The 26,303-nt window shown below is 41.0% G+C and overlaps 1 protein-coding gene across 1 annotated transcript in view; it reads left to right on the plus strand.

The window, feature by feature from the left end:
• Window positions 1–26,303, plus strand: part of col11a1a (collagen, type XI, alpha 1a) — a 73,256-nt gene that overhangs the window by 18,746 nt on the left and 28,207 nt on the right. The window contains exons 8-39 of the mRNA XM_034560584.1: window positions 208–356; window positions 2,238–2,480; window positions 3,525–3,590; window positions 3,867–3,908; window positions 4,033–4,095; window positions 5,252–5,326; window positions 5,476–5,559; window positions 6,616–6,672; window positions 7,901–7,954; window positions 8,081–8,134; window positions 8,692–8,745; window positions 8,915–8,968; window positions 10,014–10,067; window positions 10,496–10,540; window positions 10,765–10,818; window positions 10,922–10,966; window positions 11,506–11,559; window positions 12,387–12,431; window positions 12,876–12,929; window positions 14,223–14,267; window positions 14,638–14,691; window positions 14,797–14,841; window positions 16,334–16,387; window positions 16,506–16,613; window positions 16,717–16,770; window positions 18,028–18,081; window positions 19,059–19,103; window positions 19,299–19,352; window positions 19,541–19,585; window positions 21,344–21,397; window positions 22,392–22,445; window positions 26,224–26,277. Of these exons, the coding sequence (XP_034416475.1) occupies window positions 208–356; window positions 2,238–2,480; window positions 3,525–3,590; window positions 3,867–3,908; window positions 4,033–4,095; window positions 5,252–5,326; window positions 5,476–5,559; window positions 6,616–6,672; window positions 7,901–7,954; window positions 8,081–8,134; window positions 8,692–8,745; window positions 8,915–8,968; window positions 10,014–10,067; window positions 10,496–10,540; window positions 10,765–10,818; window positions 10,922–10,966; window positions 11,506–11,559; window positions 12,387–12,431; window positions 12,876–12,929; window positions 14,223–14,267; window positions 14,638–14,691; window positions 14,797–14,841; window positions 16,334–16,387; window positions 16,506–16,613; window positions 16,717–16,770; window positions 18,028–18,081; window positions 19,059–19,103; window positions 19,299–19,352; window positions 19,541–19,585; window positions 21,344–21,397; window positions 22,392–22,445; window positions 26,224–26,277 (2,066 nt within the window). The remainder of the gene's footprint in view (window positions 1–207; window positions 357–2,237; window positions 2,481–3,524; window positions 3,591–3,866; window positions 3,909–4,032; window positions 4,096–5,251; window positions 5,327–5,475; window positions 5,560–6,615; window positions 6,673–7,900; window positions 7,955–8,080; window positions 8,135–8,691; window positions 8,746–8,914; window positions 8,969–10,013; window positions 10,068–10,495; window positions 10,541–10,764; window positions 10,819–10,921; window positions 10,967–11,505; window positions 11,560–12,386; window positions 12,432–12,875; window positions 12,930–14,222; window positions 14,268–14,637; window positions 14,692–14,796; window positions 14,842–16,333; window positions 16,388–16,505; window positions 16,614–16,716; window positions 16,771–18,027; window positions 18,082–19,058; window positions 19,104–19,298; window positions 19,353–19,540; window positions 19,586–21,343; window positions 21,398–22,391; window positions 22,446–26,223; window positions 26,278–26,303) is intronic.

Here is a 26,303-nt window from a genome sequence, read left to right on the forward strand (position 1 = left end):
CAGACGCCTGGCTACCAGGCCACAGCGCCAGCACGACCCAGAGGCAATTTTAGGGTAAACGTCCATGTAAAGATGAGACCAAATCCCATCAAGATCTTCCTGCCTTGAAGGGAAAATCTGTGATGACAGACTTAGCGCACCCTAACCTCTTTTGTGTAGAAGTAGCCACCTTGAAAGGACCCCCTAGCCAATAACCCCTGGTTTGAGCCTTTGTGTTAACCCTCGCTTTATATTTCTTTCCTTTTTTCAACATGACTCAGCCAAACAATGTAGGAGATTACAATACAGACTTTGACTACGGAACTGTAGATGATACTCAAACTCAGTCCCCCTTTGCCACGAGCGGACCCAATGAGGTAATTTTCATCTTCATTCTCATCTACTTGTAAAAAACGGTGTTAGGTGTTTTGGGAAATGCGAGCCAGGATGATTTTGCCAAAGGAAGTATCCGGTATGAAATGACAAAGACACAACCACTCTAATGAATTGGTGTGTCTTTTGACTTTACAATGATTTTTTGGCGTGTTGCGGAACTGATGGACAGGGAAGGATTTTCCTTTTCATGCTTCAAAGCTACAACCCACTTGTTCCACTGGATACACCACGTGGATCCGAGGGGTGCATTGCATGCTTAGATATAATGCGGTGCACACCGAGGAGGTTATTTGTAGCTTTGCGTCATGTCATACATTTTTGGCTAAGGCAGCACATGTTGTTATAGTTCACAGCAAATGGACACATTAAACCCATTTGTTTAAAAATGTGTGGCATCTTGAAGCAATTGTGGGTTTAAAATGTGAGGTTCTCTGTATAGTATAAATGAGAAACAAACAAATGCCAAGCTAAAAATGTTTATATTATGATTAGAACAGGAAATTTGCTCAGAAAACACTCTGACTTTTCATGAAGTATCATGTGCACCATTACCAACAGCCAATAATGGGATTTCTGATAGTTAGAGATGGTGCTGTTTGCTTTTATTACCCACACAAAGAGGAGAGAGATGACAAGATGTGCAGCCTTATCCAGGATTAAAAGAAGTTCATTGTGGCAGAGCCTGGCTCAGCCATTGCCACTTACAGTAAATGATAGTGGAGATTATCTTTTAAACAATATATGCCCTGTCCATCACATCTTGAGCTTGGTATTGATCACTAGTTCTGCTAATTATTTCTGAAAGAACTATGATCACCAAGTCTGAAATCTCCTCACAGCCAGCTGTGAATGTGCATTTTCTACCGCAATGTTTGACAAAGTGGATGTGATTCTACAGTCATTTTACATTTATAAGTTGGCAAGACGGAGTACTGCCAATAATAACTGTTTAATTGCATCTATTTTGTTTGCTTTCCAAAGCTGCAGCTAAACAATGATCCGTTTGGAATAAATGGTGATTGTGGTTGCAGTACTTGTGCCAAATACAGAGTGCACCAGGGTGAACTCACAGGCATTTTCTATCCAAAGGGATTTGTTGGTATAAATCTTAGTTGTACCGGTATGCCTCCTGATGCGCTCTGTATATCTGCACAGCTGCTGCAATCTGATGATTCATGATATGTCCATGAAAAATCGCTGCTTGTGTCATTTCAGACATCTATTTCAGCCTTTCTTTACTGTCTGTATCAGTAGTAAGATGAGAAAGAAAGGAAGGCTGAGATCAAGTCTGTCTTGACAAGAAGAACAAACTTTAGATTTTATTCAGGCATTACGGTAACACTTTATTCTTTTGTATTATAACTTGTTGTAGGGATTACTGCACTACTGTATTTCATGAATGTGTGATTTAACAGAGCACTGTATTTGTAACATATCCATCTTGGAAAAGTTTAATACCATTTTTCTAGAATTGTTAATGCAGATACATAATCCAGTACTTAATTAGTAACATGATTCACAACAGTGTATAGTTTAGCCCTTTGGTTTTGGACATTTTTCAAATTACTATAACACAATACTGCAAGCTCAGTTATTATCAGATATTGCCAAGATAGCTCAAGATATTTGTTGTTTGAATAAATAAGGTGTTACCGTTGATTTTTAGACTAGTGTTTTTTTGCTTATCATGCTGAATATGTTTTCAATTTGCTTTAATAACATCTAAAAGTAGACTATTTGCCTCACTTGCTTAACTAACATCCTTATTTCCTTGGTTGCTCACCATTACCTCCCCTCTTCTTCGCCTGGGTAACACCTGGAAGGCTGTGGAGGACGATGTTGTTGGTGCGTATGTCACCGAGGCCACTCCCATTGCTCCGGAGCCCATTGTCCCAGAAACGGTGGACAACTTGGACACTGGTGCGGAAGCATATAACTTTAAGGAATATGACCTAAAGGAGTATGACTTGGGCGAGGTTGACAACAGGGTGTATGATTACGGGACATATGATGAGTATGACAGGGCCCAGCCCCAAACCCCGGCAGCTGAAGATGAAGAGGTGGGGCCCGGGGTTGCTGCTGAAACTGACGTTTCTGAGAGCACCGTAAGTACCACACCCCGGCCCGGTGACCGACGGGTGTGAGCATGAACGGCACGCATTAAACGTCTCTTGTTTGTGTTATGGACTCTGTCTTCCGGTGCACGTCTTTCTCTCGTGGGTTGCTTGGCAATGTGTCATTGACATGTTGAGTGTGGGGTCTTGCTGCCGTGTCACTGGTGTGTGATTGGTGATTTAATGACTGACAGCTAGGATAGGGACAATGCATGCACCTGTGTTTTCTTAGAGAGGGTGAAACTGATCACCTTTTTAGTTTAGTAGATCCCGTTCTGACATTTGTGTCCTCTTTCTTCAAACTTTATCTTTCTCCGCACACAGCATTCAGACACTGTCGGACCAGCCAGCACTCCACACATACATACCGCCCCCCCCCGCCCCCCCTTGTCTTTATGTTTAGTCATTCTGGCCCCAGTTCTGTTTAAATGTACACACTGTCAGGACATCATCCGACACCATTTTGTGTCCGTGTACCTGTGGGTATTTTTTACCCTGTGAGGACTTCCCCCCCCAACTTCTCCACCTTCACCCTCAAAACGCGTATACATACACAATGCCGTTGAACTTATTCACTGCCACAAATTAAATACAGTTCCTTAAGGATATCATCCTTTGCCATGTTGCTCAAAGATTAGAAAAGAAGACCCTTAATTTCTCTTGAATGTGAAACTGTACATTTTGGGGCAATATCTCTTATTGTCTCTTTATACATGTATTGATTTGTGTTATTTTGTGAGGTTTGCATGACAGCACACTGGCAATGCAATGACAGCATTGCTTCATTTCAAGCAAATAGAGGTCAATGACAACTAACATTTTGCTGGTTTGGTTCCATCATGTTGTCTCCTTTTCTGTTATTCTTGATTCACTGCCTCTATAGCTACAGTATAGTTGCAACTGAATATGTGATTGTTCAAGCACTAACATTCATTCTGAGCGGCCTCCTCCTTGCTCATCATTGCTATTCATTCCCCGGTGGACTATCGCTGCTGTGTGGAGCATGACGCCTCTGTTCTTGCTTTGTAACTACAGGTTGCTGGCGCTGGAGGAGCCTTTGGCCAGAAGGGAGACAAGGGCGAGCCGGCTGTCATTGAGCCTGTGAGTGATATAATCAAATTATTACACTTAGTCAGTAAGCAGTCTCATTTTTCTCTCACTGTTATTATAGATTGCAAATGATCTAAGACCAAGTGACATGAAGTCAACTCCTGAACTACATTTTTTTTTACTGCTTTTGAGACCCTTTAGAAAGCACTGGTCAAACACACAAAACTTGCAGAAGAATTTCTCCCCAACTTTGTTGACTTATCCTGAACCTGCTGTAGCACAGGACAGTGGTTGTGGTGTGAAAAAATGTGCTTGTTTTTTTTAAAGGGCATGCTTATTGAAGGACCACCAGGACCCCATGGCCCAGCTGTGAGTATATTGTTAAAAAGATATATATTAGTGTTGCGCACCTGAGAATGATTATACGCCACTCTTGTTAGCATTTAATGAGCTTGCCTGCTTGTGGTGTGCTGACTGAGCTTTCTTTTGTTAGGGTCTTCCAGGTCCCTCAGGGCTACAAGGACCCCCAGGCCCCGCTGGAGATCATGGTGACAGGGTGCGTTGTCATTTATGCTCCCAAACTTTTTTTAAAATGTGTTTAGACTGTAAATAGAATGTGGGTTTGGACTCTGGAAAGTATCATAAACAGCAGTAGCATTAGCAACAATATTTATATACTAACTTTGCCTTAACTAGTAGACGTGCATTTTAACAGCCATGCTGTGAGAAGCTCATTTAAGCACAGTAATGTACTCCAAAGTGCCTCCGTGTAGAACAGAATGCAGTCAGTGGAGGGGATTTGGCATGCTTGAGCTCCATCTCTCCCATTATTTACCCAAACACAGTGAGACCTTATAGATGTGACAAGCAAGTGAGATTCAACCCATCGCACATACATTATTATGGCCTCTTGAAGATGCGGAATGGTAAGAGGTATCCATATTAAATGATTTAACGATTTGCTCTTTGGACTTTCTGTTCCACAAACTTGTAACACAACCTCTCACATACAAACATGCTCACAAGAATTAATGGAAAAGGATGTTGGTTTTGGACTGGAGACAGTAGCGTGGTTTACAGATGAACAGACCTAGTCTATGTGGGCTGGAAGAGCACATGTTGATCAAACTAACAAACAGCGCACCACTGCTCCATCTGTGTGTTTCCTTGTGTGTGTGTGTGTGTGAGTGTGTGTGCGTGTGTGTGTGTGTGAGAGTGAAAGTGTGTGGCTATGTTTGTCTTTCTATCCATCACTGCCATAACAGCATATGTAGTGGCACAATTTAGGTGTCTCAACCAAAAGGATTCAGGATCAGGTACATTTGCAATTAGCAATATCATATGTTTGTGCATTTTGTGTACACGATTCTACACTTCTTACAGCAATTTTCAGCGATCTAAACCATCATAACTCCTTCACAATTCCACCAGGATGTACATGTTAGTACCATAAAATGACATGTGGGACACGTGACAAAGCCAACAGAAAGGGGTAGGCAGTTAAGCAGCTTTAAACCATGTTAGTTATTAATTTAGGTATTCAGATATGATAATATATTTACATTACATACATAACCACTGAGGATGCAACGAAGGAATAGTTCACGTTATCCTTTTAACATTTTATTTCTTCCCCCACATGTTACAGTTATTCTTACAAAGTTGGCTATTTTACATGTTATATATCTGGTGGCTTCTCTCCTGTATTACAGGGTCCTCCTGGTCGTTCTGGTCTGCCTGGTGCTGATGGTTTGGCAGGACCCCCTGGTACCATGCTGATGCTGCCAGTAAGTGCTCCAAATAATGCAACAGAAGTATTTACCAGCCACCTTGTATTATAATATTCCATAGTTTTACTCATTCCCAGGGTATTGGCTAGTGCAGACAAACAGGATGAAGAACCTTTTCAATGACTGTACGTGTGTTTGTTCAACAGTTCCGTTTTGGTGGGGATGGCGAGAAGGGTCCAGTGGTTTCTGCCCAAGAAGCCCAAGCTCAGGCCATCCTGTCCCAGGCTAGAGTAAGTAGAAAAGGTCATTAAATAAAACCAGCCCCAAAAAGCTGTGAACAAACCCCCACCCTGCTCCCTACGCACAGCTGTAGGGAGAAAGCAGGGGATGGAGGTGGGAGGGGGGGCTGCATTTTGTTGGCCTTGCAAGGCTAAAAGGAGACATGCCAAGAGCAGCAACATAAAAAGGCCACTTTGAACAGATGGACAGACAGAAGAGACCGTTAAAAATACTTCAGGGGCTCTCGTCCTGCGGGTGGGCTGAACCAACAGGTGTAAAAATATCTTTCTTGTGTATGTGTGTTGGAGAGGTGGCGGGTGGATACAGGAACTCGGTATTTTGAGGTTCTGCACAATATGCCACATTCATGACACAGTCAGAGAACACAGTGAACAAGGAGATTAGGTGTGGAAATAAATATTTGAGTTTGCTCAGCCATGAGACAACCGAATGAGAAAGCAATTATAGAATAATGGTCCCAAATCATCACATACAATGCAATGAAATGTGTTTAAATTATTGTCTTGCATGTTTTGCTTATGGTGGATTTCTTATACAGTATGTGAGCAGATTGAGGAAGATATGCATAGACATTTATAATTAAGAAGGAAAACTAGATATTTTGATTACAGATATTCAATGGGTGGGTTTGTTTCAGTAAAGCTCTACTGTTGGAAATTAAATGTATAAAGTATTGAAGAAATGAATGCGCCATTGTATAATAGTCATACATTTTATGGATTTGATTGGATTCTGTCATAAAACAACAGACAAAAAACAATAACTCTTGTCTAACACATGTCTTGGCTTGGGAACATGAGGGTTGTCTTGACTGAGCATGGAACATGGACATGCAAGAAGAAGCATGCATTTGAAATGGAAAATATATAGCGTGTAAGAGAATCGAAGCATGACGTTAAATCAGAACATTTAAAGTGGGAAAAGAATACAGATTTAGATTATACAGTATGCCGATTTTCTTCCTCAACAACGGATGTTCAGAACATCATTTGAATGGATTTGAAGTGGAATTTAACCTTGTTCTTGCCTGTGTTTCTGTCCTGCAGCTGGCCATGAGGGGACCCTCGGGGCCAATGGGGTTGACAGGAAGATCAGGGCCAGTGGTGAGTGGTCTCTTCTTTTGGTTGTTTTCTCTGGTTGTTTGTTGGAATTTGTCAAAATAACTTTTTGTGATTTCCTGCATGTTAGTTTATTATTATTCCTATCATAGTGCATATTTAAAGGTGTCATATGCACACGCGACATCCTTTTTGGATCAATACTGTGACACTAAAGTTACAATTACTCAAAACTTGATGGTAAAGGTATTTCCCCAATATTTCAGGAAGAGCTTTGGAATTCAATGCTCTTGACAGCTTGGCAAAAATCATCTTAGTGTGTTCAGATCGAGTTGGAAGAGACCAGAAACCCGGTTGCTTGTTTAGAAATGTTGTTGCATCAGCGGTTGCTGGCTCAGTGGCTGCTTGACTGTTCTGTGCTACCAGTTGCCAATAATATTTCATTCTGTTGTTGGTCCTCCCCCTCCTCCTTTCTCTTGGGCTTGTTGATACACGACCCACTTTTCATCTGCAGAAGGTCCTACGAACAACACAAATAATTACCCCTCTGTTTAATCTGCTCTTCTCTGGCTAAAAGCCAAGCACAATGATCAGAAATGATATTGCAATAAGCAGATACAAAGAGCAGTGGATGATGTATGAAATGTGTGGCTTTTATCTGTGTCTGTACCTCTGTTAAATGTTTCCCCTCTTGATTGATTGAAACCGAGCTTTTCAGACATTCAAGCTATTTCATGTTTCTAAAATGTCTCTCTGTAAATCACTAAATCACCAGATTTACCTGCAGACAGATTACTGTATATGCCCCAAATATCTCTGCCCTGACAAACAATCTAGCAGGGCATTTTTAGAATTAAGCACAGTACATGCAATAAAAAACAAAACAGTTGTGTTATTGTGCTTGCAGGCTTATTAAACATGAACGCTATCAGGATCATTGTACGTGATTTTTAAAGCAGATTCTAATAATTCAAATGCTCAAAACAAGCCTTAATATTAATTGTCATAGAGTCATCCTAGAATTCATAGGAATTTCAAAGGATCTTATTGGCTTTGACGGTCCTCACTTCCCAGGTATGAGCTAACTGGGATGTGTGCATCTGTTGCAACAAGAATGTGTGGATTCCTTTTTCTTGAACACACAAAAAGAATGTACATTTTGAGCTCAACATCGCCATCTGCTGTTTACTTAAACTACTCTCTCTTATAGCAAGCCGCATGCGTCACGGGCTGATGGAAAAGTATTTATGTTTGATTTGTGTTCTCTCCTCAGGGTCTACCTGGTAATCTCGGACTGAAAGGTGAATCTGGAGACCATGGCCCTCAGGTGAGTAGGAAGTGATGAAGATGATGATGATAATAATGCAGATCAAACATCCTTCACCAGTGACTGAAGACCACCTCCCAGGTTGTTAGTCCTTTGTCACTAAGTGGTCCTCGTGCGTCTGTACAGGGTCCCCGTGGAATCCAAGGGCCTCCAGGACAACTTGGCAAACCTGGCAAGAGGGTGAGTGAACTCAATGATCTGGTCCACTCTCACTGTGTGTGTGCTCACATGTCTGTGTTTGTTGCTGAGAGGCTTATTTCCAGACCAACAAACAATTGCTTGATATGTGCTTAAAGGCCTGCGCTGCCTCCAATCCTCGGATCAATGGACAGGCAGTAAATCTGTCTGAAAATGCCAAAATGTTAAAACTGGCTCTGGATAAGGGACACAATTAATTTCAGGGTGCAGTCACTCTGCAGGGCCAAACACCTTGACCTAAGTGATTATTAATAAACATAAACCAGTGATAAGCAAATTACTAATAAGCTTGATTCATACGTCAATTGTGAGCCATTAGTTGTTTGTAATATCACAACATGTGATAAAAGAATCAGTTCAGATATTTATATATTTAAACCACCTGAACAAGACAAAAAAGAGAACACAAAAAGACAATAATACGACAAATCGACTATTAATTATCTTGAACATACAAGGGTTTTTCCTAGAATTTCAAGGGTGTTAAACTTAAACGCAGTATTTATGTACATGCTTAATTTTTCTGCTATGTTTCTAAGGGCCGTGCCGGAGCTGACGGCTCCCGTGGAATGCCCGGAGAGTCGGGCTCCAAGGTACCATAAGCCATCACACAACTTTTCATGTTTATTTGACCTAGTACAAAGAAGAAATTGAGTATTATTTTCACGAAGCTTTGCTCCAAGGATACTGCAGTCCATAATGCCTTTGATGTGTGGTGGTGTTGTGTGGTCTGGTGACGCCCTCTGGTGTGTTTCTATACAGGGTGACAGAGGCTTCGACGGGCTGCCCGGACTGCCTGGTGAAAAGGGACACAGGGTGAGTACAGTATGGTCGTTGTCAGCAGTCCAATTTGTCAAAATCATGTGTCAAAGTATTACAGTTTTGATGTTCTCAAAATCAGCTTTTCTATTGCAAATACCACTGAAGTTGAATACTTGAGAGATTTGTCCACTGAGAGTAACAATGAACCAGATCTTGAAGGAATCCTCCTGAACTACAGAGTAGTGTTTGGCCTGAGAAACAACTCCTCTACATGTTTTTAAGCTTATGAGAAAAGAGTTGCGTTAAAACAGAATCCTTCAGTTATTGGGGATTTGTCTTCTCAGATTAAGTTTACTGAAGGGTTGGTTATCTTTTACATGGCGACTGCTTTGGATGAAATATATATTTGGCTGCAGTCACCGGTCAGAAGTTTTCATTTGTTTCATTACACTCATGTACCTGCATTATTAAGACGAAAAATGTAATGGCAGCGTTTTAGTGAATATTGTTTTAAATTAGAATGTCCTGTCTTAAATGTTTTTATACATGTTTTTACCTGTTACTGCTGTACTGACTGATGAGTCGCCAACTTCATTTTGTTGTATGTTTTTACAATGACAATAAACATCCATCCTAAGCCAGGTAGCCATATGTTATGTATTTCAAGTTTGCAAAATGCAGATGATAGATGAAGTAAACTTGGAAGCAGAACTGTGGAGGAAGAGCCTGATGAACTCTACTGGTTATTCTAAATCATACTTTTTAGATGCCTCTTTACATTAGGGAGAACATAATACAAATATTATAATATAGCAAAAACAATAAAGCGAAAGAATGACAAAAGTAACCAACAATTTTCCCATGACTATGATTGAAATGTATAAATACAGCATGAAATACAGCATAATAACGGTCATCAAAATAAAACCAGCATAACAGTCATAAAGATGCAGAATATGTCCAGTATGAATCACACAGGTCACAAGTCTGTGGCTGATCGGTTCAGGTTTTCTGGAACCAAGAGCGAAACATTAAGGTCAGTTCATAAAATGATGAATTGACCCAAATCTGTATTTCTTTCTTTTCTCTTCTGTCTCAGGGGGAGCTAGGGCCAATGGGACCCACAGGTGCCTCTGGAGAGGATGGACAGAGAGTAAGTACTTCCTCTTTTAACCAAAACACCAAAGAACATATTGCACTCAACTGAGGTGAACCACTCACATTCAGTTACATCAGAGGTGGTCCGTGAACTCAGCCCTCAGGCAGCGTCAGCTGGGCGTAAACCCATCAGCTGGGAAGGAGGAGGGTTTGAGTTTTAACCTTTCCTCCCCATGAAACTAACTACCCCACTCTGCCCTCCACCTCCACCCTCAGGCGGTTCCTACATCCAACAATGTTTGGTTAGGTTGAGCTTAAGACAGCCTTTTGAGAGCTCACGGTTATCGGTGGTGATAGATAGTTAAGGTCTCAATACAAGATGCCAGTGTTTATCTCGGATTGTATTTGTTGTTGAAATTACAGAGATTAAAACACAGAACCCCTCCGATGAAGATTCTGACTTGTGTATTTTTCTTCCCTCAGGGCGAGGATGGAGAGATCGGGCCCAGAGGATTAGCTGGCGAGAGTGTAAGGCTTCATAAGGATATCATATGGTTTCATAAGGATATCCCAAACATATGGAATTCCAACATGTTGCAACAAGATCCTCTTCGTTCTTGCTTCGCAAGTGATCTCGAATGTCTGATCTCTGTTTGACAAAAGTATCCACTAGAGGACACGATTGGCCTCTGAAAAGGATTCACCATTGTTCTGAGCATCGAATATAAATCATTGCTTCTCATTCTTCATAGGGTCCTCGTGGTTTGCTGGGACCTCGTGGTTCTGCTGGACCCCCTGGATCTCCTGTACGTACCACTACCATTATTACCCGTATCCGTGATATTATTTTCTCTATGAAATGAATTGATATCAGGTCAACATGGGTCTTTTCTTACTTGTCCTTCGCAGGGTGTTGCTGGGGTTGACGGGCCTTCTGGTGCCAAAGGAAACATGGTATGAACAAAACTTCCTCCTACTAAACGGTCTTCAAAGTCACTCAGCTCAGAAAGGCTGCAGAGCTTTAGGAGGTTGCCTGAGCTGCATACTACTGTTTCTATAACGCTGCACTGTCTAGAATAGGCTGTTACAAGATGAGTAGATGTGGCAGGTTAGTGGGAGAAGCTGCACAGAAGCTCTTCCTCAAACTGTCAAGTAATCAAATAACTTGCGCAATGATTTGAAACAGCTTGCTAAAAAGAGTACGAGTATGCATTTCATCTTGAAGTGGCCGGTACAGCGCTACGATGTCTGTGCTACTTTTAATGTATTATGTTTTGTATTATAATTATTTATTCAGAACAGTTATCTTAGCCCTGTTAAAATGAAGTACGTTTACATGCCATAGTAGTTTATGCTGTTCGGCAGATGGTTGGCTGGAGCCCGCCGGATTGATCATTGAACGATGATCATTTGTGTAATTCAAGTGGTAGTATTTGACACAGAGGATTACTCAGGGAGTAGTGTTTAGTTTTGACACCTCCACCTTTTTCCAGGGCCCACAAGGAGAACCAGGCCCACCCGGGCAGCAGGGAATCCCTGGGACACAGGTAAACAAATCAATCACACACCCATGACACCCGATGGCAACGGCAAAGAGTGCAGAGTCGACGCATGCATCATGATGTGTTGATACAGGGAAGTGGCCACAGACACACTTGTTTGAGGCCTTATTGCTGCCTGTGTCACCCACCACACACTCCTCACAGAGCAAAGCAGCCTTCCAAAAGCATCTTGGAAAGGGGAACGTTTCAGGGTTGGTGTGGCTGAAAGCATCTTATTCATGTTGGTGGAATTCCCGCAAAGCGGCCACACCTGTTGGAGCAAGCTTCACTGCCTCAAATTACCTCTGCAACACACACACACACACACACACACACACACACACACACACACACACATACACATAAAGGCATATTACCACACGCATGCTGGATGCTAATACGCCTACAGACCTTTCTCGTTACACACACACACAGCCTTGTACTTCTATACTTGTGAGGACACTCATTGATATAATGCATGTCAAGGAGAGGATCGGCCACAATGTTTTCACTTTCTAAAATGTCCTCACTCTCAAGGTTTAAAGCTCAAATTGGTTGTCACAAAGACAGCTGTACAAGGACAAACACACACACACACACACACTCACACACAAACACACACGCACACACACTCACACACAAACACACTCACACAAAGGTACTAGTTTAACAATCCCTCACTTGCTCAACTATTTACAACTCCAACAAACTCTTCAGTTTATCGAGCTTGTATGTGTGTCTATGTGTATGTGTGTGTGTGTGTGTGTGTGTTTAAGCATGCTTGCTGTTGCCATAGCAACATACTCTCATTTCTATTTGACTTTGTCACATAGGGTCTTCCTGGTCCTCAAGGCCCTATCGGACCACCTGGTGAAAAAGTATGTAACCCTGTTTTGTGATTTCTTTAGAAATTGAAGCACAATAAAAATTCCACAAAACCTTTTTTTTAATCAGTCAATGGCAACAAAGTATGTATTAATCTACATTTAAAAACTGTTGTTTTAGTTTAGGATTGATGGTTTAGTAAGTCACGTCAATGTGATTTATAATGTGCTAATTTACTAATAACTCATTTGTATCTATTCTCGCAAACAGAGCTAGTCATTGTGTCTTTTTTTCTGCTTTTTAACCTAAACTGAACGTGTGTAGTGAAACTATTTTGATTAGCTATGTTTAATCGGGGACAGTCTGCTCTCTTATACCAACTTCAGGTAACAAATGGAAGGTCATAAAAAACGTTGTGTTCTGCTTATTGGAACCCCTGAACTCTGCTCAGATAGTTATTGTTTGTAACCTCTGGTCTTTTTCTTTTCTCCATACAGGGACCTCACGGCAGGTCGGGGTTGTCTGGATTACCTGGAGCTGATGGGCCTCCTGTGCGTGCTCTTATCACCTTTATACGTACATAGAGTATATCAGTATTACACACACTCACAAACAGAAATATGATTCCACTTTACTCCACCAAAACCTCACTACTAACGCACTCTTTTTATTGCACTAAAAGATGTATTCAATGGTACATGCACATAGACCCTTCAACAACTCAACATGTTATAAAAACTGTTTTGAGTGAATTAGTAAAGTGGTGGATGTAGAGGTGGTTACATTCTGAGCTGACCTTCATATGACCCTTTTAAACCAGATCTGATGACCTGTGATATCCTCGTAAAACTGTGACACAAAATATGGGCATGGGAATATGTCATGTAGTATGTGACTGTTTACTCTCCAGCCAGTAAGGTTCAAACCTTACTCAGCACACAAGTCGCAGGACACTTTTGTGTAACATTTTTATCCGTGTCCATCATGAAGGGAACAGCCATGTTAAACAAAAGACATACATTGATTGTATTAATTTGGCACACTGAGCCTTCATGTGAAATACTGCAGAACTGTGCCTCAGAAATCTCTCAAGGCAAAGAAAAATAAGAAATGAGCTTTGTTATTCGAGACCTGCAGTAGCTCATGTCATTCCTCCCTTTTCTACCCTGGCTAGGAGAGGTGTGTAAATTCACCTTAGTTGCCCTCAGGCCCCAGAGCCTGGTGATTTACAGCCTTCTGCCTCAACCTCACACCTCAACCTGGAAGCACCAAGTGTTTGCAGATAAAGGTTTCCATATATGTGTGTGTGTGTGTGTGTGTGAAGGTGTGTATCGAGTCGTTTGCATGGGCACGTCTACCTGCCCCATCACTCGGACACCACCGTTGGCCACCACACGGAACTGAATTAGTGCACTATATAAAAAACGCCATCTTGTGTCTTTCACATCGAGAAACAGGGAAGCAAACGCCCGTGTTGTTGGTGTGAATCAGACGAAAGGCTGAAGTTATGGACCATGTTTTATATGAGTTCAACACTGCTCCGCTTTGGTTTCTAAAGGCATATGAAGGTTACTCTTTGTGAGCTTTATTAACAATGACACGCTCATGAGTTTTGCAGGAGCCTTTGAGCGGTTAGGTCTTAGCTTCGCTCTCATTCTCATATATCTTTGCTGCTTTGCCATCTAGAGCAGATTTAGGTCCTGGATATGATTCAACTTCATACATTGTTGCATCAACTAGCTGAATAACAAACATTTGTTCCCACTGCGTTGAGTGTTTATTTTGTTTTTGAAATAGCATTGTAACAAGCACTGTTAACCACTTTGTGACTGCTCATTTCACAGGGTCATCCCGGTAAGGAGGGTCCACCTGGAGAGAAAGGAGCCCTGGTAGGTGTATTTATGAAGGCGTTGAGTGAGATATGTATTTACATGTATGTTTGATGCAGTGGAAGACAACCAACATGTGTTAGTGCAGTTGAAGATCTAAAGCTAGTGGTCCAAAGCTAAGTCTTGTAATGTAGAGCACAGTTAATTTAAGACAAAGTATTTACATTAACCAATGAATATATAAAATATAATTGGTGACCTCAATTGAAAACCAACGACTATAATCATTCATATTCTTCTAACTTACAGTAACTAGAATACATTTCTGATTGTATTGATTTGCAATGTGCTCCATCCCATCTGTGAACACCTCCACCTTCCACACTGTGAAGCATTCACGACCGTAACCATGCACTCTTTCACTCTCCAGGGTCCCTCAGGTCCACAGGGTCCTATTGGTTATCCTGGCCCCCGTGGTGTCAAGGTACGGTCCCAGTTCGATCAATCAAATGATCACACGATCAGCCTTTCCTTTAATATAGTGTACATGTTTGTAATGTCATTGTTATCTCTCTTTCCTGTCCGATAGGGTGCTGATGGTGTCCGTGGTCTCAAGGGCGGCAAGGGAGAGAAGGTAAAAACTTCTTAAAATACGAAATTGTTACCACGTCATTTTCAAGTTACCTCCAAAATGATTTTCAACAAAGTCAGTGAATTCAGTAAACATTCGGACCCACTGCAAACTATTTATTTCAAGCGCTGTGCTAAAATGTGCTCCTCTTAAGGTGTTGGACCTGCTGTTTAAACTGTACTTTGATGAGTTGAATCAACAGACTAAAGTTTAAACGTGCTCTGCAAGTACAAACATCACTCACTTTGTGATGAAGGTGAAGATAGCGAAATCATAGTTTGGGAACGGCCTGCGAACATATCCATGTCGCAGATATTCTACCTGCCCTTCCAACTCTGTTTGGGCTCTTTTGAGCTGGAGTGGGCGGCTGCAGCAGCCTGAAAGTGCCACGCAGAGGTCAGTTGATAGCCATCTTCAGTGGAGACAGAGCCTTTCTTGGAGTGACCCTCAATCAGTTGTTGCACGTAAAGCTGTCACGCTCGAGGCTTTTGGTTTCAAAGAGCACTGCAATCCATCTCAAGCACTTTTGAAGTGTGTGACTGTGTGCGTCACCATGTAGAATTTAAACTAAGCTGCCTTTTGACATTTATTTAAGATCCGTACAGTTATTATTCTGAATGTATAAAAGCCATTCTCTGACTATGGGGTGTCGTTCTTGCAACAATGAAAGTATTCATATCATTGTTTTTTGGAATCATTGAATTATTTATACTGTAGCAGGAGATTCAAAAGCCAAACCTTGAGGAGAAGGGGTTTGTTATGAATAAAGGATGCTCTTTACCTCAGGTGTGTGTGTGTGTGCGTGCGTGTGCGTGTGTGTGTGTGTATGTGTGTGTGTGCGTGTGTGTGTGTGTGTGTGTGTGTGTGGTCTTCGTGAAGCGAGTTGCTCAATGCTGCATTATGCATCAGATAGGGTTGAAAACACGGTCAAGTGACAGACCAGAGAGAGAAAGTGTCCCAGAAAAGAGGCCGAGTCCCTGCTGCAGTCAACAGTGTTCCTCAGTGTCCATTTGATTATGGTTATAAAACTTTGGCTCGATTACAAATTTCACAAAACTATATGCTATATGGTTCCATTGTACGAAATCTCCATTCAATATTTTTATGTGAATTTTTTTTTTTAAATGTTGTATCTGACCCTCGGATTTAATTCATTACATCAATGTATTACAAATACCTCAAATCAGTTTGCACCGGTGCTAAACAGAGCATATGTAAATAAAGCTCAACAGCTTAACAGTCCCTTGCTTATGCTGTTCCATTATCCGGCCAGCAGGGAGCAGCATCAATCCTGTGATTTACAGTGTGAACGTATGCAGACAGACTTATTTCACAGAATATGTCAGGAGACTTAATAAGTTCCCCAGTGAAATGATGAAAATAGTCCATCTCAATGGCTCTTAGTCGGAAATAAACCAATGCCTTGAATAACAATATAATGATATAAAGGAACGATTTCTGGCAAATGCAAAACTTGTTTTTTGACTCATTTCAGGGTGAGGATGGTTTCCCAGGTTTCAAGGGAGACATGGGAATCAAAGGAGACCGGGTGAGGACCACCATCTGTCATACACATAACCTCCGACATGTGCAGTCAGATCTTTAGTCTCTACATGGAGGCAATTGGCGTTCATCATTGTGAAAGTCTGTGTGTGTTTGTGTTGTAGGGTGAGCTTGGCATGCTTGGGCCCCGTGGAGAAGATGGTCCAGAGGGTCCCAAAGGCCGATCTGGCCCCAACGGAGACTCAGGTCCCCTTGGTCCCGCTGGAGAAAAGGTAATGGGGCTCAATGGGTGTTGAAAAGCCAATACATTAATACATCGCAATGTGCTGAAGTTGTGTTGCTGGGCTGACGACGTGTGCTGTTAATGTCTCTCAGGGTAAACTGGGTGTTCCAGGATTGCCAGGTTATCCAGGAAGACAAGGACCCAAGGTAACTTAGCAACTCTCTCACAACAGTAAGGCAGGTTTTACTGACTGAATCTGCACCAGCGTGCTCTGTTATCAGAGCTGTGACGACATCTCAGGGATCACTGAGCAGCACAACACACCAAAACCTCCCCACCTGCACAGCCTGAGGAATTCACATGAAATGGATTTACCATTAATAGAATTATTAGAAACTGTTCATAGTGAAAACACTTTCACAACACAGAGTTGAAAGATCAACCATTTTAGTGCAGAACAAGTAGGGCGTGGCAGTTAAAGGAGATACGTGTTACCTGCATTCCTGGAGAGCATGAGGGCTTCTGTGAAGACCGTTTATGTTATAAGCACTGCGCTGATGAAACAACAAACATGCCCTATAACTTATTTAAGGAAGGTACCTCCAGACATGTTGGTACCACTTTTTAATAAAGCACGAATTACAAAGGGCTTATATGTAGTAACCAGCTGCTTAACTTTTGATTTGCCAGGTTTAATTATCTGGCGTTATCCTCCTATAATCTAAAAACATAATGATTACATGATTAAGTAAATCATTTTTTTTTTTACAAAAGCTTATAACACATACGTTATTAAACATAATTGAGCAGTCGTGATTTGTAGATATTTCCCATTTTGGAGGTTTGATTTAATTTTGTATTGAATGTCTCCAATGCAACGTGTGGGGTGGTGCAGAGTGGGTGAGCTGCTGTTTAATCCCCTAATAACGGAGTTTGACTAAAGGAAAATAAATCATGCCACCTCGTATTGTGTTTACAGGAGTCTTGTTCTCAAGCCTTTTGTTTTGTTTTAAAAGTCCTCCTCTCTTGTTTGTATGTGCGTGTGTTCCCCTCTACTCTGTTAGCCTGATAAACAGAGTAGAGACACCAGTGGGGAGGGTTTGTGAATTTGATATATTATCTTGGGAATGTAAAACTTTCACTCCACAGGAATATTGAGAATGTGTTTTACGATTGAAAAGAAAGTTCATTGAATTAAATGGTGGCGTTCAAGTGGAACAGAGTTTTTTTTAGAAAAACAATAACAAATCAGGAAGGAACAAAATGTTAAGCTCATGGAAGTGATCAGTTTATTTATTTTTAAACACGCGAGAAATTCATAAAATGTTATGTAAGGGGCCATGGAGTTAACTGTGTTTAACACTAGATATAAAACAATATATCAGATGAATACAGTACATGATGAACCCTCATTATCATGACCCATCCAGCATATCCATGATATCTCCTTCTCCTATTGACAGGGCTCGAGTGGTTTCCCTGGGTTCCCTGGAGCCAACGGCGAGAAAGGAGCCAGGGTAAGGAACCACACACGCAGTGAGAATACACACTTTGTGTATGAAAATCATCACAACATCAATTCCCAGCACAAAAGAAAATGGATTCCTATTATAAAGGCATCTGTATGGTAACTTGGCAGAAAGAAAAATAAAATATAAACAGCAGCAGCAGCAAAATCAATGGAGAGGAAAGAACAAACGACGTGGAAACAATCGTGCTTCCATTGACACCCTCTCACCATTTTCTCAGCTGGAATAATTTAAACATTTAAATTTAATTTTAAGAATTTGCTACAAAAAAAGAGTACAGGTTTTAGCTAAGTATGAGATGGCCAACACACTCCTGGCATAATTCACCCTCATAAAACAATTGATTCATGGAGTTGGTGAAAAAGTATCCATTTCAAATGACTGGTGGTGGTAAGAAATTAGCTATGTTGAGGACATCAGAAGCATTTAATGGACACTTTGAATTACATTATCTCACTTATGCCAAGACTAGCTGCCAAGATTAATTATACACAAAGTCAAACGTTGTCCTGTGTGGACTTAAAACCAGTAAACCATTTCAAGTTATTGTAGAATTATATCTGCATTTGTTGGCGGGCTGTTTCAGGAGCTCTCGGCAGCCGACCAGTGAACATTATATGAATTGTTTGTTGTTATTCTAGAAGTGTTGCTCCACTACTTTTTGTCAATGTTGTCATTTAGATGTAACCTGTTGTTTCCTTATTTTCCTAATATCTAACAAAGATATTAGTCGTGTTATCCCAACGTCACATTCTTTTCTCTCTCCAGGATTTCTTCAGTAGTCTGAGGCTATTTATGTAGAACAGGGAACACATTGTTCTGTGGCTGTTTGGCATTAATTAAGGGAATTGAGCCTTTTCTGTAGGACAGATGTTATTGTGCTGTCAGAAGTGAATTAATGTTGAATAATGACAAACAGGAAGTATGTGTGGGTGCCTAAAATGTTTGTATTGGTTATCTAACAGGGCATTGCAGGCAAAGCTGGTCCAAGAGGGCAAAGAGGTCCAACGGTACGTATCTTTCACTCCCATGATTTCCACGATTAATGAAACAACTGTAATTAAAGAGCATCAACTTGTATCCAACTGAATTATACGCATTCTCACAGTTTTAGGATTTGACATGATCTCATCCGACTGTTTTAACTTTGACATAGTATTACCAGGCTTTCTGTTCGGCTCCTGAGTTTTGTTCTCTCTCTGTAGGGTCCTCGTGGGGGTCGAGGAGCCAGAGGTCCAACAGGAAAACCCGGTGCCAAGGTACACCACGTATCCTAAACTGATTTTTGCCTTTTTACTGGGCTGTATTATCAAGCAGAAATAAGACTTGACCAAGGAAATCATGATAGATTTCTGAACAATGCATCCTTGAGCACTAGTGCCAAATATGCACAGTTTAAAACATATCTGAATATTAACTGTTGATGATCTGTGGTTGTGTGTTGCAGGGAACATCAGGCAACGACGGTCCTCCAGGCGGTCCCGGTGAGAGAGTAAGTCTATTAAATTGTCTGGGGCCATTCAGTGTCACCCACCTCCAATGTGATGATATTTACACTTAACTTAAAGGCCTTAATTGACCTCTAAATATTGGTACTGGTCAAACCCTCCGTGGTTCTAAGCACAACGATAAGATAAAGATTAGCATACACTCGTATATAGTAAGGCATACTTTGTATACTTCTGAAGTTCTGAGAGGTCTTTACAGAAGAAGACTGTGTTTTACTGACTGGAACAGCTTTCCAAGAAAGGCAAGAAGATCAGTTTGGGTTAACTGAAAATAATTAAGAAGTGATATATTCAGAGTCATTCACAATCAATGACTCTTTGCTGGTAAAGCTTTTGATTGAATTCCCTTTAATTGTTTGTGTCTTCCATTTCATCAACATAAAGGAATGATTTGCTCTATGAAGTCCAAAACCCATTAATACCTTTCCTGGTTAGGGCAGCTTAGGCCCACTGAACACGTACTGCATGTAGAACCGCTGCTGTCATTTGGGTTTTGCTTTGTACCTGATCCTACTCTCGCTCAACAAACAGCAGCATGTCAGGTGTGTTATGGTTCTCAGAGTTGACATGAAGTGCATTTCTCATTTACAGTGTTTTAAACTAAAGCTACAACAAAAAAATAAATACTTTTCATTTTATTTATAGGAATTTCTATTGAGCAATGACTAGTTGGTGGCTAACGTAGTGGCAAAGTGAATGATCTCTGCAGTTGCCTCTCATTATTGCCCTCCAGCTTTTATTAGATTGTGTTAGATTTCCACTGGTGTTTTGGTACGACGTCATTTTGCCGTTTAACAACGCAAATGTGAAGCCTCGATTGGAATCTGGTGGAGGCCAACGTCGGCATGAAACCAGAACGACAGCTGCAACAATTGCTCAGTTTTCATAGATATTTTCTTAACACTGCAGGGGGAGAAATTCATATTTATAACTGTGGCAAAGCATGATGAAGGCAAGCTCATCAGAAAACAGAGCCCCCCCCCCCCCCCCTCAGTAAGATGAAGTCCAAAACAAGTTAGGTACAGAATCTTACTCACCATTGCCGAAAAATAATTTAAAATTTAAATAAATACATTAGAGTCTGAATCATGAGCATCATATGATAAAGGCCCCACGTTTTACTAATACTTTGAACCAACTTCAATCTACTTTATTTTCCGCTTTTTTGAAATGCATGATTCTATGTGGTCGGCGTGAGCTCCTGAGTCAACGTTGTGAAATTATATTTTAACAAACTATAAAGTCATAAACTCTGTACTGTTTAACAGTTCCTGCATGTTTCTATGGAAATGACATATCTTAATCAGTCCCAAAGGAGAGGCAGAGTAAACTAATGTGACGGATGAATATGATTTGAAGATAAACCTGAATTAAAAACTCAGCTTTGAGGCATGTTTATATGAGAATGCAAAAGTGTTGTGATATACAGGTACGTATTGATATGAAATATGCATATATTAAAAATACACATGAAAATGTGGATTTCTCTAATATTTTGAGTGTTAATTAATTTGCCAAATAGAAGACAAATCACACAATAAACAGAGTTAAAGATTAATTGAATTGATAGCAGTAAATATTTTCAAATCTTCTGTAGATAATCCGATAATATTGTTATTGTGAATTATGTTGGCATGGCTGACAGCCCGATATCCTTCAACTTGTCACTGTTTTGCTTGTCAGCCACCACATGACTTTACTCTCTGCATCTCTCATTAATCTGACTTGTGTGTCTACTGCAGGGGCCTCAAGGACCTCAGGGACCAGTGGGCTTCTCTGGGCCAAAAGGCCCCCCTGTAAGTGATTCTTCCTTCCTGCACACAGTTCACACTTCATAGATCAATGTCGGGTAAAAACAACAGTGAGGCGTGGGGTTTGCCAGCAGTTCCTGCTGTTTACACATATTAGCCTAGTTTGCAAACATTACAAGTCAGAATTGATTCAATTTGAAGAGTTCAGGGCTGCAGTAATACATAGCAATATCCCTAATTCTGGGCTGCACGGTGGTGTAGTGGCTAGCACTGTCGCCTCACAGCAAGAGGGCCGCGGGTTCGATTCCCGGTCGGAGCGGTCCTTCTGTGTGGAGTTTGCATGTTCTCCCCGTGGCAGCGTGGGTTCTCTCCGGGCTCTCCGGCTTCCTCCCACAGTCCAAAGACATGCTGCAGGTTAATTGATCTCTAAATTGCCCATAGGTGTGAATGTGAGAGTGAATGGTTGTATGTCCCTACATGTGCCCTCGATGGACTGGCGGCCTGTCCAGGGTGTCCCCTGCCTTCGCCCTATGTCAGCTGGGATAGGCTCCAGCGCCCCGCGACCCTAATGAGGATAAGCGGTATTGAAAATGGATGGATGGATGGATATCCCTAATTCTGTGCATGGATCATTAGTCTAACTGTTACTGAAGCGGAACACATTTTCTCACTCCGCAGTCTAGACAGGAGACAAATGGTAACTTCCACCTATCGATTGAGGGTAGATTCATAGCTGGCTCTTAGCCGTCAGCGAATGATGTTGTTCCTTACAACAGAACCTGTTATTGTATCATTAGTGTTCTAGTAGTCTAACTATGACTTTATACTGAATAAAAATATGGTTGTCTCATATATTATGCCTTCAAATGATTTACACAATACTGCATTAATAAAATCAATATCAGTGCTTGGAAAACAAAATCCCTTTTATTTCAGAAATAGGACCAACGTCATAGTGCCATTATTTACTTCAGACGGGAATGTGATTATGATGTATGTACTTGGTTACCTACTAAGTGTGTGTCTTTATTTCTCACAGGGACCACCTGGAAAGGACGGGCTGCCCGGACACCCTGGTCAGCGTGGGGAGACGGTGAGTCCTACAGGTTCCGTTTGAGCTTTCACTCACCTGTGAGGCTCCTGTTAGGCTCAGCCTGTAGCTTCCTGCTGAGTGTAGAGACTGAAGACCTCGCGTCAACCTTGAAACCCAATATTACATCATTTATCACACATGGACAGATTTGGCATATTTACATCGCAATAGCTAATATGAGAGTGTGACACTTCACAACTTTTTCAGTTCAGTCAGGAATATCCTCCCAGTGCTCCGGCTAATCTTGTTTAAAAAAAAATACTTTTGTTGTATTAATGGCTGGTACTAAGTTACTCATTACCTTTAAGGGTAAAGTTGCCAACGAGAGCTTTTTAGCTCTCATTCTTCAAATTGCCTTTCGATTGAAGGACGGATCTGATCCTCCCAATCAGTGGGCTGCACTTCAATTGAATCTCCCCACTCTCCCTCCTCCACATCTTATCTCTATTGCCCTTGTATGCCGGGGATTACAATCAGTGATACAACATCTCAGTCAAAGGGGCCAAAGAGGCAGACATGTCTCTTAAAGCAGAACTCGAAAAACAAAGCCCTTGCGAACATTGTCTGAATCTGTCTGCTTGTCTCGTCTCTATTTACACATGTACACACACGCGCACGCACACACACGCGCACACACACATGCGCACACACGCTCATTTCAGTCTGTCTGAGTAAATCCAGATGGCTCAGACTCCTATCTCACAGAGATGGACTTGAGGGAGCTGGGGGGGGGGGGAGAAATCCTCTCTGATGCAGTTACTATCTTGTTACTTTTTGAAGTTTACAAATATGCAATGGTAGGATGCAGAACAGAGATTGTCCAGTTGCAACAAGGTGTCCATGTGTCGCATTGCCTGCTCTAAAAGAACTGAGCAATAATACTGTGACTGAGGTGGAACAAAAAACAGCAGAAATCAGCACTGAATAATGGTGCATGTAGGTTATTTTTCTAAATGGAGTTATAAGCTTAATGAGAAATGTCTGTCCAGGATCTGAACTGAAGATATATTGATGCGTAGATGTCGTATCCCATGGGACATAAGATGTATCTGACAATAAACAAAAACAAAGCAAACTTTGACTTCATCTAGTTGCAATCCCTGCTCTCAACTTCGATTCCTCCGTACTTGCTATGCATCAGTGCACCTTGGTTTGTCGAGGCTCAGAGGCCAATAAATTCTCCTAAAAGCTTGACAGATCATCGCCTCTATCATTAAAGCTTCCCTTTCCGCCTGCCTCCTTCCTGCAGATAATGTAATACACCACACATGAGTGCTTCCCTGCCCTTTGCTGCTATTCAAGCTACAACGATATAGTCTTCATTTAAGGTGTTTATGACCGTAGATTTATGTGCTGATGAACATACTCCACAAGCATTCAATATGAGAATAGATCACAGCAATAAATATGCTTATAGGCAGCCATTCACGGCAACACAACTTGCATTTGAGGAAGTGCAAATAAAGATTTGAGTCTGAGGGCTGATGCTGTAACAGCATGGTCTGAGGGTTTCCGTAGAATAATACTTCACCATAAATCACAACACAGTGATCGATAGGCCTGGAGTCATAAGTCAGACAGGATTCGTCTCAGAGCTTGGATTTGAAAACTTTGTTTGGTTGTGGGATAATGAGTTGCAATTGAAATGATTTCGAAATGCGATACCTTCATGAAAATTGGATTCAAAGATCAAATGATAATCAGTAAAATATTCAAAGTCAAAGTGGAAAAGTCAGATGTCCGCCGACACTCGCCCTTTGAGTATGATATGTTTGCTTTATGCCAATCACTCTCTGGCATTAGTAGAATCTTAGTGTTTTATTCATGACATTCTGTCTTAAAACATTACATTGTTTCATGTCTGGGAAGCAAGCAACTCCGAAATAGATAACAGAAATGTCTTTATTGTGAAATATATGTTAACGATACCAGACATCCTTTATCTTCATCCTCCTGCTGTATTAATTAAATTATATAGCTGGCCTCCATGCATCACATATTTGGGGAATATAGAGTATTTGGAAGAAGACTCAAGCAAATGAAGATTGCATTGTTACTCTCCCGGGAGACAGAAGTTCATCTGATTTGTGCTGCAGTTTTGGAGTCGATGTTTGAGAAGTTGAACTTTTTTTTCGGCTGTTTGAATCTGCTTATGCATATCCATAGGGAATGCTGCAATGCAAATCAAACGCGTACTGTGAATGTAAACCTGTGCAACAAACAATGCATGGCAGAGTGATTTGGATTCGTGCAGCAAAACAATTTAAATTTATTTAAATATTTTCATCAAGAAAAGTTCGTTTTTTTTCTTACTCAGATTTGTATATTTTAAGCTGCATGCAATTGTTGACGGATGGAGGAGGAAAAGTCAAACACATTGGCGGAACGATAACGCCATCGGCTCATGAAGTTGTGGCTAATGTGATAGCTGCCAGATGCCTAATTACACATTCAGCAGACATAGAGCAACATTATTATCCTATTGGAGTCAGCTGTCTCGCTACAGACTAAAGTAAGCTCAATGTTCCCTGGCATTTTAGCTCTGGTTTGGCTCATCAACTCTCATGGAAACTTATAGGGGGCTTTTGATGTTAGACACACTACTTTATTAACCAGGGGCCTCATTACAGAAACATATCCTAACTGCTTGTCATATGTTAACTTAAGTTTCCAAGATAGGAAAAATTGTCCCCTCGAGATGGAAAAGCCAATATATTATTGGCTCTCACTGGCTAGCTAACTTGCTATCATGGACCAAAAAAAGAGTACAGAACCATGTCTTTTTTATGCAAAAAAAATCCTAAATGACATCCTAAACTGAGAAAAGATTGTATTTTGGACTCAGGCTACATCCACACTAATGCATTTCTTTTTAAAACGGAGGTTTTAAAACAAAAAATGATCTCCGTCCACGCAAACCCAGAAAACGGATATCACATGACTGTTCACGTACACAGGGCGTCATGCTGCCGGTGTAAACAAGGAGTAGATTGGTTGGTTAGTCCGAGAAAATACATATTGTCGTAAAAAAATTCAAAGCTGAGGATAACTGGGTTTCAAATCAGGTATTTTAAAGTATGTCAATCATACATTAAATAATCATGACAAAAGAGGCATCATTTGAAGTTTTGAAAAAAGAGGGTCAATGACGGGTTATTATGTATCCCACAGCTTTTCTTGGCATGCTAGGATTGTCCCTGAACAATGGGCTATCCTGACCCTCAAGGTCGATGCCTAACCTCAACCATCTACACAGGGCGCGTCTGGCCAGGAAGAGCAGTGGGATTTGTCTGCTTTGCGTCCCTCTGTTGCCTGTCGGCTTTGTCAGTCCTAATTGCAACTGCCTGGCACAATATTGGTGTTAGAAAGATATTTTTAAAAAAGGCTGTTTTGATTCCAGCCAGAGACCTTTGTTGCATGTCATCTCCCGTTCTGTTTCATGTTTGTCTACTTTTCTACTTAAAAGCTATACAATCTTTTCATGTAATATTAATATCTCTCTCAATGGAGAGATCAAGGTATACAAAATATCAAAAGACTGTTCATGTGCCGCCAGTTATTTACTAGTCAGCATTGTAATTGAATCAATCCTTGATATTGTGAATATAATCTAAAAACTCATTGTTCCTCCATCAAGGTAATAACAAGCCAAAACCATAACCTCGTTTTATCATCAGTGGAATCTCTATGCTTTCTTTGCCTGGGTTTTGATAGATAAGCAGTGTGTTTTATTTGTATTATAAACCATATGAATAAGACCTCGTAATGTTTTCTTCAGGGTTTCCAAGGAAAAACTGGTCCACCAGGCCCAGGAGGTGTTGTTGGTCCCCAGGTAAGATAAATTAATTATTAAAAGAA

Source organism: Cyclopterus lumpus, chromosome 20 (genome assembly GCF_009769545.1).
Source record: "Cyclopterus lumpus isolate fCycLum1 chromosome 20, fCycLum1.pri, whole genome shotgun sequence".
Lineage (NCBI taxonomy): Eukaryota > Metazoa > Chordata > Actinopteri > Perciformes > Cyclopteridae > Cyclopterus > Cyclopterus lumpus.